This window comes from Mytilus trossulus, chromosome 10 (genome assembly GCF_036588685.1).
Source record: "Mytilus trossulus isolate FHL-02 chromosome 10, PNRI_Mtr1.1.1.hap1, whole genome shotgun sequence".
In the NCBI taxonomy this organism is placed as follows: Eukaryota; Metazoa; Mollusca; class Bivalvia; order Mytilida; family Mytilidae; genus Mytilus; species Mytilus trossulus.
Window position 1 is genome coordinate 1,689,982 of NC_086382.1, and position 17,772 is coordinate 1,707,753.

Consider the following 17,772-nt stretch of genomic DNA (forward strand, 5'->3'; position numbering starts at 1 on the left):
TTGTGTATAATTCGGAGTTCAGTATGACGTCTATTATCACTGTACTATTATGCATATTTTAGGGGCCAGCTGAAGGACACCTACGGGTGCGGGAATTCTCGCTACATTAAAGACCCATTGGTTGCCTTCGGCTGTTGTTTGCTCTATGGTCGGATGGGGTCGCTTTGACATATTCACCATTTCCTTTCTCAATTTTATATTGATTTGTTATCCTTTTCGTTTCAGATATAGATAATTGTCTTCTACATAAATGCAAGAACGGAGCCACATGTAAAGATAAAGTTAATGGCTACGTCTGTATCTGTCAAATTGGTTACACAGGACAGCACTGCGATACAGGTATATATATGGTGTTTGTTTTGCTTTCATGATTATACAATGACGTAAATTATTTATAAATTCATGACTATGTTACTCCAGCATTACTGAAAAGACATGTATTGTAGAAATGCGCATCTGGTGCAAGAAAATTGGTACCGTTAATTGTATTACTCCGGCGACATTATTGCTTCTCCATTAGAAATGTTAGAGAAAGGACTCCTTCCCAGATTTCGAATGCATTTTTTTTTGTTCAACTAAAAATATAATTTAATCGCTTGTTCCTTATAACTGTCAAGATTTTTTTTCTAGCCATGCTAATTATATTCTGTTATCAACTTCATCATAGTCATATTTGGCAATTTTTGTCACTATCATGTAACTGTTTATAGCTCTGTTTGAATTTGAATAACTAATTTTTTCTCCAAACACGACTTTAACTTTTAATAAGTGATCTTTCGCTTGGTAAAAGACGTACGGATTGTGGAACTGTGTGGTAATCAATCGTATAAACTCGGTCGATTCCGTTCTAGTGGATTAACTCGAGGATTGTCGAGTGTTAGCATGTCTACAATTGGCCATCCTTTGGTTTATCCGCTAATCTCGCAACGGAATCGGTCAAGTACAAAAAAGAGGGAGTCAACACCGATCATTGAAAGGGCGGTCAATTACACATTTTTTAAGTTCGCTGATTTTACCAAGTAAATTGTGATCGTTTCATATAACGCATTGGGTCGTTTTAAACAAAATGAAGCGGTTACTGTTTTGCGTGTAGCAGGTGGTCTCTTTTTACACTTAAGATATATTTGACAATCAAATTAGGGGGCTTTGAAAGTGGTCGTTAAAAGACGGTGGTCGTTCAATACAGACGGTCGTTTCTTTTAAATGACGTACAAGCCGAATGCAAGTATTCGCGAATTTAAGACATGCTTGTTTAACATGTTTCAAACAAATGTTGATTTCAAAATAAGTATTTGGCTTTGTTGAATTATTATAAACTGTGATTTCTGATAGTTTGTTCATGTGGTATACTAAGGCTTTTCTACCTCAGGCATAGAGTCTCTTAGCTGTATTTTGCAAAACTTTTAGGAATTGTCGTCCTCAATGCTCTTCAACTTCGTACTTTATTTGGCCTTTTTATTAATTTTTTTGGATTCGAGCGTCACTTATGAGTCTTTTGTAGACAAAACCCACTTCTGGCGTATACTAAATTTGGTCCTGGTATCTGTGATGAGTTTATATACAAATTTCAGATATAAATGAATGTCTGCCAAATCCATGCAAGCACGGTGCTACATGTAATGATAAAGTGAACGATTACAGCTGCATGTGTGCCCCAGGTTACAAAGGAAAGAACTGTGAATTAGGTATGATGTCAGATTAAACTTAAAATGTCTTAATGTCAATAATTTACGCTTAGTCTTTGAAATCGGTTTTCTTCGAAAAGGAAATACAAAAGAAAATAGACTCAGGGGACAAAAAAATAACCCTGTATTTGGAATACATTTATTTAACATGTGCAAAGGTTTAAACGATTTTTGAAATTGTATATCAATTGACTACTATTTAAACTTCAAACTGCTCATTGTTGAAGGCCGTATGGTGACCTATAATTGTTAATGTTTGTGTCATTTAGGTCTTTTGTGGATAGTTGTCTCATTGGCAATCATACCACATCTTCTTTTTATATACTTATATACTAGTATTGTGCAAGATTATGCCTCTCAGATGAGTGTGCGGTGATTTTTTTTTTATTAAATGACATACAGGTGGATTTCAAGTATTTGATAATTCAAGACAAGCCGTGTTTTAAATAAAAGTTGATTTCAAAATAATTATTTCGCTTTGTTAGATATGTAAACTGTAATTTCTGATAGTTTGGTCATGTGGTATACATATTTCAGATATAAATGAATGTCTGCCAAATCCATGCAAGCACGGCGCTACATGTAATGATAAAGTGAACGATTACAGCTGCACGTGTCCCCCAGGTTACGAAGGAACGAACTGTGAAATAGGTATGATGTCAGATTAAACTCAAAATGTCTACAAAAAATGTAAATATTTTACATTTATTCTTTGAAATCTGTTTTCTTCGTTAACGAATGAATAATTAAAGGTAATACCCTAGGGGGCAATAAAATCCATATTTTGAATACTATGTGAAAAAGTTTAAACGAATTTCAAAATAGAATATCATTTGGCTACTATTGAAACTTTTAACTCACTTGATAAACTATTATTGTGCAAGAGTATGCTTCTCAGATGATTGCTCAGTGAATTTTTTTTTGAAATGACGTACAGGTCGATTTTTAGTATTCGAGAATTGAAAACGTGCCTTGTTTTAAAAAAATAAGTTTAAAACAATAAGTATTTGGATTTGTTGAATTATTATATAAACTGTAATTTGTGATAGTTTCTGCATGTGGAATACATATTTCAGATATAAATGAATGTCTGCCAAATCCATGCAAGCACGGCGCTACATGTAATGATAAAGTGAATGATTACAGCTGCATTTGTGCCCCAGGTTACAAAGGCCAGAATTGTGAAATAGGTAGGATGTCAGATGAAAACGTAAATATCTTTATAAAAATATGTTATCCAACTGTAGTAAATCTATTTTCCCAATTAAACATAATAAATAAATATGAGATGACACTTAAGGGGATACAAAAGTAACATTTTAAAGACAAAGGTAAACGCTTTTGACTTTTATACCTTCAAAAAGAGTTATCTCTTCAGACAAACTATTCTACATTGGCTAGAGGTATAGGGGAGGGTTGAGATCTCATAAACATGTTTAACCCTGCCGCAATTTTGCCCCAATCCCAAGTCAGGATTCTCTGGCCTTTGTTAGTCTTGTATGATTTTAAATTTTAGTTTCTTGTGTATAATTCGGAGTTTAGTATGACATCTATTATCACTGTACTATTATGCATATTTTAGGGGCCAGCTGAAGGACACCTACGGGTGCGGGAATTCTCGCTACATTGAAGACCCATTTTGGTTGCCTTCGGCTGTTGTTTGCTCTATGGTCGGGTGGGGTCGCTTTGACATATTCACCATTTCCTTTCTCAATTTTATATTGATTTGTTATCCTTTTCGTTTCAGATATAGATAATTGTCTTCTACATAAATGCAAGAACGGAGCCACATGTAAAGATAAAGTTAATGGCTACGTCTGTATCTGTCAAATTGGTTACACAGGACAGCACTGCGATACAGGTATATATATGGTGTTTGTTTTGCTTTTATGATTATACAATGAGGTAAATTATTTATAAATTCATGACTATGTTACTCCAGCATTACTGAAAAGACATGTATTGTAGAAATGCGCATCTGGTGCAAGAAAATTGGTACCGTTAATTTTATTACTCCGGCGACATTATTGCTTCTCCATTAGAAATGTTAGAGAAAGGACTCCTTCACAGATTTCGAATGCATTTTTTTTTGTTCAACTAAAAATATAATTTAATCGCTTGTTTCTTATAACTGTCAAGATTTTTTCTAGCCATGCTAATTATATTCTGTTATCATCAACTTCATCATAGTCATATTTGACAATTTTTGTCACTATCATGTAACTGTTTATAGCTCTGTTTGAATTTGAATAACCAATTTTTTCTCCAAACACGACTTGAACTTTTAATAAGTGATCTTTCGCTTGGTAAAAGACGTACGGATTGTGGAACTGTGTGGTAATCAATCGTATAAACTCGGTCGATTCCGTTCTAGTGGATTAACGCGAGGATTGTCGAGTGTTAGCATGTCTACAATTGGCCATCCTCGGGTGTAACCGCTAATCTCGCAACGGAATCGGCCGAGTACAAAAAAGAGGGAGTCAACATTGATCATTGAAAGGGCGGTCAATGACACATTTTTGAAGTTCGCTGATTTTACCAAGTAAATTATAATCGTTTCATACAGCGCATTTGGTCGTTTTGAACAAAATGAAGCAGTCGCTGTTTTGCATATAGCAGGTGGTCGCTTTAAACACTTCAAATATATATGACAATCAAATTAGGGGGGGGGGGGGGCTTTGAAAGTGGTTGTTAAAACCCGGTGGTCGTTCAATACAGACGGTCGTTTCTTTTAAATGACGTACAAGCCACAAGTATTCGCGAATTTAAGACGTGCTTTGATTAACATGTTTAAAAAAAATGTTGATTTCAAAATAAGTATTTGGCTTTGTTGAATTATTATAAACTGTGATTTCTGATAGTTTGCTCATGTAGTATACATATTTCAGATATAAATGAATGTCTGCCAAATCCATGCAAGCACGGCGCTACATGTGAGGATAAAGTGAACGATTACAGCTGCATGTGTGCCCCAGGTTACAAAGGAAAGAACTGTGAAAAAGGTATGGTGTCAGATTTAACTTAAAATGTCTTAATGTAGTTTTCTTCGAAAAGAAAATACAAAAGAAAATAGACTAAGGGGAAAAAAAAACTGTATTTGAAATACGTTAATTTACCATGTGCAAAAGTTTAAACGATTTTTAAAATTGCATCTTAATTGACTGCTATTTAAACTTCAAACTGCCTAAATATACTAGTATTGTGCAAGATTATGCCTCTCAGATGAATGTGCGATGAAAAGTTTTGTTTAAATGACATACAGGTGGATTTGAAGTATTTGACAATTCAAGACAAGCCGTGTTTTAAAAAAAAGTTGATTTCAAAATAATTATTTGGCTTTGTTAGATATGTAAACTGTAATTTCTGATAGTTTGTTCATGTGGTTTACACATTTCAGATATAAATGAATGTCTGCCAAATCCATGCAAGCACGGTGCTACATGTGATGATAAAGTGAATGATTACAGCTGCATGTGTGCCCCAGGTTACAAAGGAAGGAAATGTGAAATAGATATGATGTCAAATTAAACTCAAAATGTCTATTAAAATGCCAATATTTTACTTTTATTCTTTGAAATCTGTTTCCTTCGAAAAAGAACGAAAAATAAAGGTTAATAGACAATGGGGACAATGCAATCCGTATTTTGAATACCTTTTGCAAAAGTTAAAACGAACATTAAAAGTGAATATCAATTGACTACTATTAAAACTTCATACTCCCTTGATATACAAGTATTGTGCAAGATTATGCCTCTAAGATGATTGCTCGGTGAAAAGTTTTTTTTTAAATGACATACAGGTCGATTTTAAGTATTCGAGAATGGAAAACGTGCCTTGTTTTAAAAAGTTTAAAACAATTAGTAATAAGATTGGTAAAATTATTATAAACTGTGATTTCTGAGAGTTTGTTCATGTGGAATACATATTTCAGATATAAATGAATGTCTGCCAAATCCATGCAAGCACGGCGCTATATGTAAGGATAAAGTGAACGAATACAGCTGCACGTGTCCCCCAGGTTACAAAGGACAGAATTGTGAAATAGGTAGGATGTCAGATGAAAACGTTAATGTCTTTTATGAGAATATCTTATCCAACTGTAGAAAATCTATTTTCCTAAACAACCATACTGAATGAAAAGGCGAAGATACTTAAGGGGATACAAAAGAAACATTTCAAAGACAAATGTACACGCTTTTGACTTTTATACCTTCAAAGAGAGTTATTTCTTCAGACAAACTATATTGATTTGTTATCCTTTTCGTTTCAGATATAGATAATTGTCTTCTACATCAATGCCAGAACGGAGCCACATGTAAAGATAAAGTTAATGGCTACGTGTGTATCTGTCAAATTGGGTACACAGGACAGCACTGCGATACAGGTGAATACATATGGTGTTTGTTTTGCTATCATGATTATGCAATGACGTATATTATTTATAAAGTCATGACTATGTTACTCCGGCAACATTATTGCTTCTCCATTTAAGAAAAGACTACATCACAGATTTCGAATGCGTTTTTTTCGTTCAACTAAAAATATATAATGTAATCGCTTGTTCCTTATAACTGTCAAGAATTTGTTTTCTCTAGCCATGCTAACTATATTCTGTAATCATCAACTTCATCATAGTCATATTTGGCAATTTTTGTCACTATCATGTAACTTTTAATAGCTTTGTTTGAATAACAAATTTTACTCGAAATGCGCATCTGGTGCAAGAAAATTGGTACCGTTAATTTTATTACTACCACTGGGTCGATGCCTCTGCTGGGGGACTTTTAGTCCCCGAGGGTATCACCAGCTCAGTAGCCAGTACTTCGGTACTGGCATGAAAATACGATTTTTTTTCTGTTATTAAAATTTGCTGTTACAAAATATTAGAAATTATTATAAATTAAGGAATGTATCTCCCTCATGCAAAGCTGTGATTCCTTTCAAGGATTTGGCTATACTTGTTGTACCTTTTGGATTATAGCTCTTCATCTTTTATATAAGCTTTGGATTTCAAATATTTTGGCCACGAGCATCACTGAAGAGACATGTATTGTCGAAATGCGCATCTGGTGCAAGAAAATTGGTACAGTTAATTTTATTACTCCAAACACGACTTGAACTTTTAAAATATTAATCAATATAAGTGATCTTTCGCTTGGTAATAGACGTCCCGATTGTTGAACTGTGGTCGATTCCGTTCTAGTGGATTAACTCAAGGATTGCCGAGTGTTAGCATGTCTACTAGTTATGAAAGGTACCAGGATTATAATTTAGTACGCCAGACGCGCGTTTCGTCTACAAACGACTCATCAGTGACGCCATCAGAATGGCCATCCTTTGGTTTATCCGCTAATCTTGCAACGGAATCGGCCGAGTATAAAAAAGAGGGAGTCAACATCGATCATTGAAAGGTCGGTCAATGACACCTTTTCGAAGTTCTCTGATTTTACCAAGTAAATTATGATCGTTTCATACAGCGCATAGGGTCGTTTTAAACAAAATGGAGCGGTCGCTGTTTTGCATGTATCAGGTGGTCGCTTTTCACATTTAAAATATATTTGACAATCAAATTAGGGGGAGGGGGGCTTTGAAAGTGGTCGTTAAAAGCCGGTGGTCGTTCAATACAGACGGTCGTTTCTTTTAAATGACGTACAAGCCGATTACAAGTATTTGCGAATTTAAGACATGCTTGTTTAACATGTTTCAAACAAATGTTGATTTCAAAATAAGTATTTGGCTTTGTTGAATTATTATAAACTGTGATTTCTGATAGTTTGTTCATGTGGTATACTAAGGCTTTTCTACCTCAGGCATAGAGTACCTTAGCTGTATTTGGCAAAACTTTTAGGAATTGTCGTCCTCAATGCTCTTCAACTTCGTACATTATTTGGCTTTTTAAATTTTCTTGGATTCGAGCGTCACTTATGAGTCTTTTGTAGACAAAACCCACTTCTGGCGTATACTAAATTTGGTCCTGGTATCTGTGATGAGTTTATATGCAAATTTCAGATATAAATGAATGTCTGCCAAATCCATGCAAGCACGGTGCTAACTGTAATGATAAAGTGAACGATTACAGCTGCATGTGTGCCCCAGGTTACAAAGGAAAGAACTGTGAATTAGGTATGATGTCAGATTAAACTTAAAATGTCTTAATGTCAATAATTTACGCTCAGTCTTTGAAATCGGTTTTCTTCGAACAGGAAATACAAAAGAAAATAGACTCCGGGGACAAAAAATAACCCTGTATTTGGAATACATTTATTTAACATGTGCAAAGGTTTAAACGATTTTTAAAATTGTATATCAATTGACTACTATTAAAACTTCAAACTGCTCATTGTTGAAGGCCGTATGGTGACCTATAATTGTTAATGTTTGTGTCATTTAGGTCTTTTGTGGATAGTTGTCTCATTGGCAATCATACCACATCTTCTTTTTTATACTTATATACTAGTATTGTGCAAGATTATGCCTCTCATATGAGTGTGCGGTGAATTTTTTTTATTAAATGACATACAGGTGGATTTCAAGTATTTGACAATTCAAGACAAGCCGTGTTTTAAATAAAAGTTGATTTCAAAATAATTATTTCGCTTTGTTAGATATGTAAACTGTAATTTCTGATAGTTTGGTCATGTGGTATACATATTTCAGATATAAATGAATGTCTGTCAAATCCATGCAAGCACGGCGCTACATGTAATGATAAAGTGAACGATTACAGCTGCACGTGTCCCCCAGGTTACGAAGGAACGAACTGTGAAATAGGTATGATGTCAGATTAAACTCAAAATGTCTAAAAAAAATGTAAATATTTTACATTTATTCTTTGAAATCTGTTTTCTTCGTTAACGAATGAATAATTAAAGGTAATACCCTAGGGGGCAATAAAATCCATATTTTGAATACTATGTGAAAAAGTTTAAACGAATTTCAAAATAGAATATCATTTGACTACTATTGAAACTTTTAACTCACTTGATAAACTAGTATTGTGCAAGAGTATGCTTCTCAGATGATTGCTCAGTGAATTTTTTTTTGAAATGACGTACAGGTCGATTTTTAGTATTCGAGAATTGAAAACGTGCCTTGTTTTAAAAAATAAGTTTAAAACAATAAGTATTTGGATTTGTTGAATTATTATATAAACTGTAATTTGTGATAGTTTCTGACAATTCAAGACAAGCCGTGTTTTAAAAAAAAGTTGATTTCAAAATAATTATTTGGCTTTGTTAGATATGTAAACTGTAATTTCTGATAGTTTGTTCATGTGGTTTACATATTTCAGATATAAATGAATGTCTGCCAAATCCATGCAAGCACGGCGCTATATGTAAGGATAAAGTGAACGAATACAGCTGCACGTGTCCCCCAGGTTACAAAGGACAGAATTGTGAAATAGGTAGGATGTCAGATGAAAACGTTAATGTCTTTTATGAAAACATCTTATCCAACTGTAGAAAATCTATTTTCCTAAACAACTTTACTGAATGAAAAGGCGAAGATACTTAAGGGGATACAAAAGAAACATTTTAAAGACAAAGGTACACGCTTTTGACTTTTATACCTTCAAAGAGAGTTATTTCTTCAGACAAACTATATTGATTTGTTATCCTTTTCATTTCAGATATAGATAATTGTCTTCTACATCAATGCCAGAACGGAGCCACATGTAAAGATAAAGTTAATGGCTACGTGTGTATCTGTCAAATTGGTTACACAGGACAGCACTGCGATACAGGTTTATTTATATAGTGTTTGTTTTGCTATCATGATTATGCAATGACGTATATTATTTATAAATTCATGACTATGTTACTCCGGCAACATTATTGTTTCTCCATTTAAGAAAAGATTACATCACAGATTTCGAATGCGTTTTTTTCGTTCAACTAAAAATATAATGTAATCGCTTGTTTCTTATAACTGTCAAGAATTTGTTTTCTCTAGCCATGCTAACTATATTCTATAATCATCAACTTCATCATAGTCATATTTGGCAATTTTTGTCACTATCATGTAACTTTTAATAGCTTTGTTTGAATAACAAACTTTACTCGAAATGCGCATCTGGTGCAAGAAAATTGGTACCGTTAATTTTATTACTACCACTGGGTCGATGCCTCTGCTGGGGGACTTTTAGTCCCCGAGGGTATCACCAGCCCAGTAGCCAGTACTTCGGTACTGGCATGAAAATACGATTTTTTTGTGTTATTAAAATTTGCTGTTACAAAATATTAGAAATTATTATAAATTAAGGAATGTATCTCCCTCATGCAAAGCTGTGATTCCTTTCAAGGATTTGGCTATACTTTTTGTACCTTTTGAATTATAGCTCTTCATCTTTTATATAAGCTTTGGATTTCAAATATTTTGGCCACGAGCATCACTGAAGAGACATGTATTGTCGAAATGCACATCTGGTGCAAGAAAATTGGTACCGTTAATTTTATTACTCCAAACACGACTTGAACTTTTAAAATATTAATCAATATAAGTGATCTTTCGCTTGGTAATAAACGTCCCGATTGTTGAACTGTGGTCGATTCCGTTCTAGTGGATTAACTCAAGGATTGCCGAGTGTTAGCATGTCTACTAGTTATGAAAGGTACCAGGATTATAATTTAGTACGCCAGACGCGCGTTTCGTCTACAAACGACTCATCAGTGACGCCATCAGAATGGCCATCCTTTGGTTTATCCGCTAATCTTGCAACGGAATCGGCCGAGTATAAAAAAGAGGGAGTCAACATCGATCATTGAAAGGGCGGTCAATGACACCTTTTCGAAGGTCGCTGATTTTACCAAGTAAATTATGATCGTTTCATACAGCGCATAGGGTCGTTTTAAACAAAATGGAGCGGTCGCTGTTTTGCATGTATCAGGTGGTCGCTTTTCACATTTAAAATATATTTGACAATCAATTTAGGGAGGGGGGGCTTTGAAAGTGGACGTTAAAAGCCTGTAGTCGTTCAATACAGACTGTCGTTTCTTTTAAAAGAGGGACGGAAGATACCAAAGGGACAGTCAAACTCATAAATCTCTTTTGTCGTAAAGTTTTGTTTTCAACCGACCCTCATTGTCAATTTCGAGATGTAAGTCAAGATATGAAGCAGACTTAACTGTATCTGTAGTATCCTTTATCTCTAGTTCGATGGGATAGATGCGTTCCACATAGTCACCAAATTTGAATTGCTTAATGAAATAACATCATCTATGTAGCGGAAAGTAGAGTTAAAGGATATTGCTAACTTCTTATCTTTCTTCCTAAGAAGTTATTGCATTAAGTCAGCCTCATAATAATAAAGAAACAAGTCGGCAAGTAGAGGGCCACAGTTTGTTCCCATTTGAATGCCGACAGTCTGAGAATTTTTAGTTTGAATCAGAGTGATTCTTAACAAAGTAGGATTCATCCCTCCCTAAGACAAGAGACAAGATACTTTTATCTACGTTGGCCAACCTTTTTTATGAAGCAAAGTAATACCAACTCTTTCAATTTGTCTTTTAGTTTGAAAAGTGGAATACTTGTGTAAAGAGTAGAAAAGTCAAATGTTTTGAAACTGTTACAAGATGAAAAAGAGTTAAAATGACGTACAAGCCGATTTCAAGTATTCGCGTATTTAAGACGTGCTTTGTTTAACATATTTAAAAAAAATGTTGATTTCAAAATAAGTATTTGGCTGTGTTGAATTATTATAAACTGTGATTTCTGAATATTTGGACATGTGGTATACATATTTCAGATATAAATGAATGTCTGCCAAATCCATGCAAGCATGGCGCTACATGTAATGATAAAGTGAATGATTACAGCTGCATGTGTGCCCAAGGTTACAACGGAAAGAACTGTGAAATAGGTATGGTGTCAACCTAAACACAAAATGTCTTAACGTCAAGATTTTACGCTTAGTCTTTGAAATCGGTTTTCTTCAAAAAAAAAGAATGAAATACAAAAGAAACTAGACTTGGGGGATAAATAAACTTGTATTTGGAATACATTTTTTTATCATGTGGAAAAGTTAAAACGAATTTTAAAATTGTATATCAATTGACTACTATTGAAACTTCAAACACCCTTGATATACTAGTATTGTGCAAGATTATGACTTTCAAATCATTGTTCATTGAAAAATTTCTTTCAAATGACATACAGGTGGATCGGAAGTATTTGACAATTCAAGACAAGCCGTGTTTTAAAAAAAAGTTGATTTCAAAATAATTATTTGGCTTTGTTAGATATGTAAACTGTAATTTCTGATAGTGTGGTCCTATGGTATACATATTTCAGATATAAATGAATGTCTGCCAAATCCATGCATGCACAGTGCTATATGTATTGATAAAGTGAACGATTACAGCTGCATGTGTACCCCAGGTTATGAAGGAAAGAACTGTGAAACCGGTATGTTTATTTAGTATGAGTCAAGGCTCCGTGTTGAAGGCCATACATTGACCTACAATGGTTTACTTTTATGAATTGTTATTTAGGTGGAGAGCTATCTCATTGGCACTCATACCACATCTTTCTATATCTATGATTTTAGATGAAACTGAAAATGTCTTAATGTCAATAATTTACGAATAGTCGGTTTTCTTACAAAAAGAATAGACACAAAACAGATAAACTAAGGGGACAATTAAATCAGTTTTTAGAAGACAAACAGTCCATACTTTTTAAGTTTTAGACTTTTCATAATCTATTCAAAAAGGAGCTTACGTTTCACTACATCCGATCAAGTATTCCGAGTTTTGTAACAGGGAGATATATTCCTTAGTTCATAGATATAGGAAGATGTTGTGTGATTGCAAATAAGACAACTCTCCATCCAAATAATAATTCTAAAAGTAAACCATTATAGGTCAATGTACGAATATCTAATGTGATAATTTTTCAAACTTTAAAATGGGAAAAAGTGTTAACGATTTTTCCCAACTGAAGATAAATTGACAACCATTGAAACCCAAACCTCCTTTGAAATATTGTGCAATATTATATCTCCCGACTGATCTTTCTATAACCAGTGTCTTTGATATGACGAACAGGTCTTTTTTTTAAAGATTCCAGAATTCGAAATTTCCTTTTTTCACAATTTGATCACACAATAAGTGTTAATCTGAATTGTATAATTTGTTAAATGTAATTTCTGATAGTTTGTTCATGTGGAATTCATATTTCAGATATAAATGAATGTCTGCCAAATCCATGCAAGCACGGCGCTACATGTAATGATAAAGTGAACGATTACAGCTGCATGTGTGCCCCAGGTTACAAAGGAAAGAACTGTGAAAAAGGTATGGTGTCAAATTAAACTCAAAATGACTTAATGGCAATATTTTACTTTTAGTCTTTGAAATTGGTTTTCTTCGAAAAAGAATGAAATACAAAAGAAAATAGACTGAGGGGACAATACAACCTGTACAAAACTGTTTTCTTCGAAAATAATTATCATTACATAAACTAAGACAAATACTCTCTTTTCATAACAGATATCAACGAATGTAAACCAAACCCTTGTAAACACGGATCATCATGCATGAATGAAGTTAATGGTTACACTTGTGTCTGCCTACCAGGTTACGAAGGAAAGAACTGTGAAATAGGTAATATCATTATCAAGATGGCTTTCCAACAATCGGTATAGCATGTGCCGTAGATAGGCAACAATCTTTAAATTAATAGTATTTTCTATAGCTAGAAAATTACTGGTACATATCCGTTATTCAGAGAACATTTTTTTTCAACGAACCGTAATGATTCAAATATTTGATCGTCACATATTAGTCTTTTTTTTTGCGAAACAATCGTCAGGCGTACATTTTTTAAAGCTGGTATCTATAATTATTATGCAACACATTAATACATTCACTAAGACAAATATCGTGTTTTCATTACAGATATCAACGAATGTAAACCAAACCCTTGTAAACACGGAGCATCATGCATGAATGAAGTGAATGGTTACACGTGTGTCTGCAAACCAGGTTACGGAGGAAAGAACTGTGAAATCGGTAATATCATAATCAAGATTGGCTTTTTCCAACAATCGTTTCATCATGTGTCTTCGATAAGCAACAATCTTGCAATTAATAGTATGATTCTATAATAGAAAAATTACCTGCACAAATTCCGTTATTCAGAAGAAAATAAAAGTTTTTGAACGAACCATAACGATTTACAAATTAGATCAACACTCATCAATCTGATTTTGAGGCGAAACGATTGTCTGGCTCATAATGTTATAAGCTGGTATTTATAGATTATCTTTGATTATCTCAATGAGATTGATTTTCTCGCTTTAGTCGTTGCCGTAAAAGCGAGAAATACAATCGAGCTGAGATGACCAATGACAGTCTGTTTATCGCTATTTTACCTATGACGACGTTGTGAATTTTATGTCAATTGCGTTGGCGACGCCACGTGCCTGCTTAGTTTCTAGCGTCAATTTCCCATCTCAATCGGGTAACATGATATGAAAAATTATCACAAAAAAAGAGCAAAGGAAAAATGTGCAAAATAGCGATAACTATAATTATTTATTAGGATAATCATTAACAATTCATTGCAGATATCAACGAATGTAAACCAAACCCTTGTAAACACGGAGCATCATGCATGAATGAAGTGAATGGTTACACGTGTGTCTGCAAACCAGGTTACCAAGGAAAGAACTGTGAAATAGGTAATATCATTATAAAGATTGTTTTTTCCAACAATTGGTTGATCATGTGCATTAGACATGTTAGATAAGCAACAATCTTGCAATTAATAGTATGTTTCTATAACAGAAAAATGACTGAGACATAATCCGTTATTCAGAGAAAAAACCTAGAGTGTTTTTAACGAATATTAATGAATAAAAAATTCGGTGGTCACCCATTATTTATTTTTTAGGCAAAACGATAGTCTGGCTCATGATTTTTAAAGCTGGTAACTATATGTATTTTTTTATGAAAAAAGATGATAATCTTTTACAGATATCAACGAATGTAAACCAAACCCTTGTAAACACGGAGCATCATGCATGAATGAAGTGAATGGTTACACGTGCGTCTGCAAACCAGGTTACGACGGAAAGAACTGTGAAAAAGGTAATATCATTATCAAGATTGGCTTTTCCAACAATTAGTTTATCATGTGCTTTAAAAAAGCAACAATCTTGCTATTTATAGTATTTCTAAAACACAGAAAAAATAATCGGTTTTTCAGAGATAAAACTTAAGTTTTTTAACGACCATAATGATTTACATATTGGTACAGGACATTTTTTTAAAAGAACAAAAACGGTGGGTTGAACCTGGTGTCGTGGTATGCCAAACCTCTCGCTTTAATGGCAGTGAAAAATATGACATTGCAAAGACAACACAACATAACAGGACATAAATAGGAGAACATATTGGGCAAAGAAACAATCGAATTATAGCCAACAAAAGTTACCAGATTTAAAGTTTAATACGCTAGGAGTGCGTTTCATCCACATAAGACTGACTAGTGACGCCAAAATATAACAGTTGAACAGCAAAAGTTAAAAAAGCTGGTCGAAATACGGTCAGGGCTTTCTGCTTGGGACACGAACATCCTTATTATTTAGAATAATTTAAACCTTTGCAAAAAGTATATTTTATAAATTGGCTAATAATGAATATAAAAGATATACATGACAACACTGACGTATTACCAAAAACAAGACAGAATCAGGGCTGCCTCAAGACCACACCTGCACCTAGCACCGATACCAAACTTAAGATTTAACAGGTCACAGGCATGAACATACGCAGCTTCGTCTAGAGTGTATTTCAGTCTAGACGCCATATACTTAATTATCGAGTTGACCTCTAAAGTCATCCAACGACCATGTTTGCGATTTAAACATAAATATAGATATAGATAGATGATCCAAACTCGTGCTGTTAGATTTTGTAGGTCTATTTAATTTCATATTATAAATGAAAAATAAATGTTTATCATCGTTTTTACATGTATATAAACTCATCATAGATACCAGAACTAAATTTTGTCTATACGCCAGACGCGCGTTTCGTCTACAAAAGACTCATTAGTGACGCTCGAATCCAAAAAAGGCAAAAAAAAAAGGCCAAAAAGTACGAAGTTGAAGAGCATTGAGGATTAAAATTCCTAAAAGTTTTGCCAAATACAGATAAAGTAATCTATGCCTGAGTTAGAAAAGCATTAGTATTTCAAAAATTCAAAAGTTTGTTAACAGTCAATTTATAAATATAAGCATATCAATGATAACTCATGGGCTGGTGATACCCTCGGGGAAATAAATCTCCATCAGCAGTAGTATCGACCCAGTGGTAGTGAATAAACTCATCATTGATACCAGGACTAAATTGTGTATATACGCCAGACGCGCATTCCGTCTACAAAAGACTCTTCAGTGACGCTCGAATGCAAAAAAGAATGATTGTTTGTGGATGGAATCACTCAATCAAATGATGTTTCTTTGTTTCACTTTCAATATTGCATTCTCTTCCGTTTAATAACTTAACACATACAATTCACGTGTAACACATCTCAAGGTAAGGGGTTAAATAAAAAATCACATGAATATGGATTCAATGAGATCCAATTATTCACTATTTAATATTTCTTTATCACTGTCTTTTTTAGCTTATTTTAACAAAATTTAATAAAACTGGCTGCAAAAAGCTAATTCATATTTTGTTATTTGCATTTTATTAATGATTAAGCAACACAAATAATATATTGGACTTTTCATATATGTCGAAGCAAGTGCCCCTTTAATACATTTACTAAGATAAATATTCTCTTTTCATTGCAGACATCAACGAATGTAAACCAAACCCTTGTCAAAATGGAGCATTGTGTATAAATGAAGTGAATGATTATACTTGTGTCTGCCAACTAGGTTACCAAGGAAAGAACTGTGAAATAGGTAATATTATTATCAAGATTAGCTTTTCCAACAATCGGTATATCATGTGCATCAGATAAGCAAGAATCTAACAATTGATTGTTTTTTCAATAACACCAAAAATGGCTTAATTACTTTAATAATGGATATGGTCTTAATAATAAATCAATTGTTTATAAAACTTTGACATTAAAACATCAACGATTTTCTATCTTATGAATGGATATCTAAGCTGCATGTAGCAATACTGTTTGAAATTGTAGGTCCTTAATGCTTTGAAACAATATTTGACCTTTTAATTTGTGTTACTCGATCGTAACTAACGAGTCTTTTATAGGGAAACTATCGTCTGACTTACAATATATTAATCTGATATCTATAATTATCTATTATCAGAATAATCATTTTTACATTTACTAAGACAATTATTATCTATTCATCACAGATATCAACGAATGTAAACTAAACCCTTGTAAAAATGGTGCATTGTGTATAGATAAGTTGAATGGTCACACGTGTGTATGCCTACCAGGTTACCAAGGAAAGAACTGTGAAATAGGTAATATCATTATCGAGATTGGCTTTTCTAACAATTTGTATATCATATGCATTAGATAAGCAACAATCTTTCACTTAAAAGTATTTTATGTAACACAAAAATCGCTGGTATTTATTGCATTATTAAAAATAACCTTTAACGAACCAAATTGATGCAAAATGTATATATCAACTGTTCACAAAACTTTAAAAAGTTTTGAAAAAAACTAATGAATTTCAATCTCATGATCAGATTATGTTAGTTGCATTTAGCTATACTTTTTTTGAATGGTAGGTCCTTAAGGCTTGTAAACGGTGTTTGACCTTTTAATTTGGTTTACTCATAGTCACTATTGAATCTTTACTAGGCGAAACGATCGTCTGGCTTACAATGTTTTAAGCTGGTATCTATAATTATTTATTATGAAAAACATTAAAACATTAAGACAAATAGATATAGGAAGATGTGGTGTGAGTGCCAATGAGACAACTCTCAATCCAAATAACAATTTAAAAAGTAAACCATTATAGGTTAAAGTACGGTCTTCAACACGGAGACTTGGCTCACACCGAACAACAAGCTATAAAGGGCCCCAAAATTACTAGTGTAAAACCATTCAAACGGGAAAACCAACGGTCTTATCTATAGAA

At 33.5% G+C, this 17,772-nt stretch overlaps 2 protein-coding genes across 2 annotated transcripts in view; both read left to right on the top strand.

Moving 5' to 3' along the window:
* The first annotated feature begins 1,645 nt into the window (after window positions 1-1,645).
* LOC134686505 (fibropellin-3-like) lies at window positions 1,646-5,213 on the top strand. The gene is made up of 6 exons (XM_063546174.1): window positions 1,646-1,685; window positions 2,223-2,336; window positions 2,762-2,875; window positions 3,433-3,546; window positions 4,574-4,687; window positions 5,083-5,213. Exons 1-6 carry the CDS (start codon window positions 1,646-1,648, stop codon window positions 5,211-5,213), a joined length of 627 nt encoding a protein of 208 aa, XP_063402244.1.
* Window positions 5,214-5,505: 292 nt separating this feature from the next.
* The window catches only part of LOC134686506 (fibropellin-1-like), a 31,040-nt gene continuing 18,773 nt past the window's right edge, over window positions 5,506-17,772 (top strand). The window contains exons 1-14 of the mRNA XM_063546175.1: window positions 5,506-5,557; window positions 5,956-6,069; window positions 7,695-7,808; window positions 8,343-8,456; window positions 8,977-9,090; window positions 9,316-9,429; window positions 11,431-11,544; window positions 11,976-12,089; window positions 12,866-12,979; window positions 13,175-13,288; window positions 13,583-13,696; window positions 14,254-14,367; window positions 16,492-16,605; window positions 17,030-17,143. Of these exons, the coding sequence (XP_063402245.1) occupies window positions 5,506-5,557; window positions 5,956-6,069; window positions 7,695-7,808; window positions 8,343-8,456; window positions 8,977-9,090; window positions 9,316-9,429; window positions 11,431-11,544; window positions 11,976-12,089; window positions 12,866-12,979; window positions 13,175-13,288; window positions 13,583-13,696; window positions 14,254-14,367; window positions 16,492-16,605; window positions 17,030-17,143 (1,534 nt within the window). The remainder of the gene's footprint in view (window positions 5,558-5,955; window positions 6,070-7,694; window positions 7,809-8,342; window positions 8,457-8,976; window positions 9,091-9,315; window positions 9,430-11,430; window positions 11,545-11,975; window positions 12,090-12,865; window positions 12,980-13,174; window positions 13,289-13,582; window positions 13,697-14,253; window positions 14,368-16,491; window positions 16,606-17,029; window positions 17,144-17,772) is intronic.

Excerpts from the sequence above, each read along its gene's own strand:
- LOC134686505 (XM_063546174.1), top strand. The coding sequence starts at position 1,646 with ATGTGTGCCCCAGGTTACAAAGGAAAGAACTGTGAATTAG. Across the intron at positions 2,337-2,761 it reads AGGAACGAACTGTGAAATAG|ATATAAATGAATGTCTGCCA; the intron begins GTATGATGTCAG and ends TACATATTTCAG. Across the intron at positions 2,876-3,432 it reads AGGCCAGAATTGTGAAATAG|ATATAGATAATTGTCTTCTA; the intron begins GTAGGATGTCAG and ends TTTTCGTTTCAG.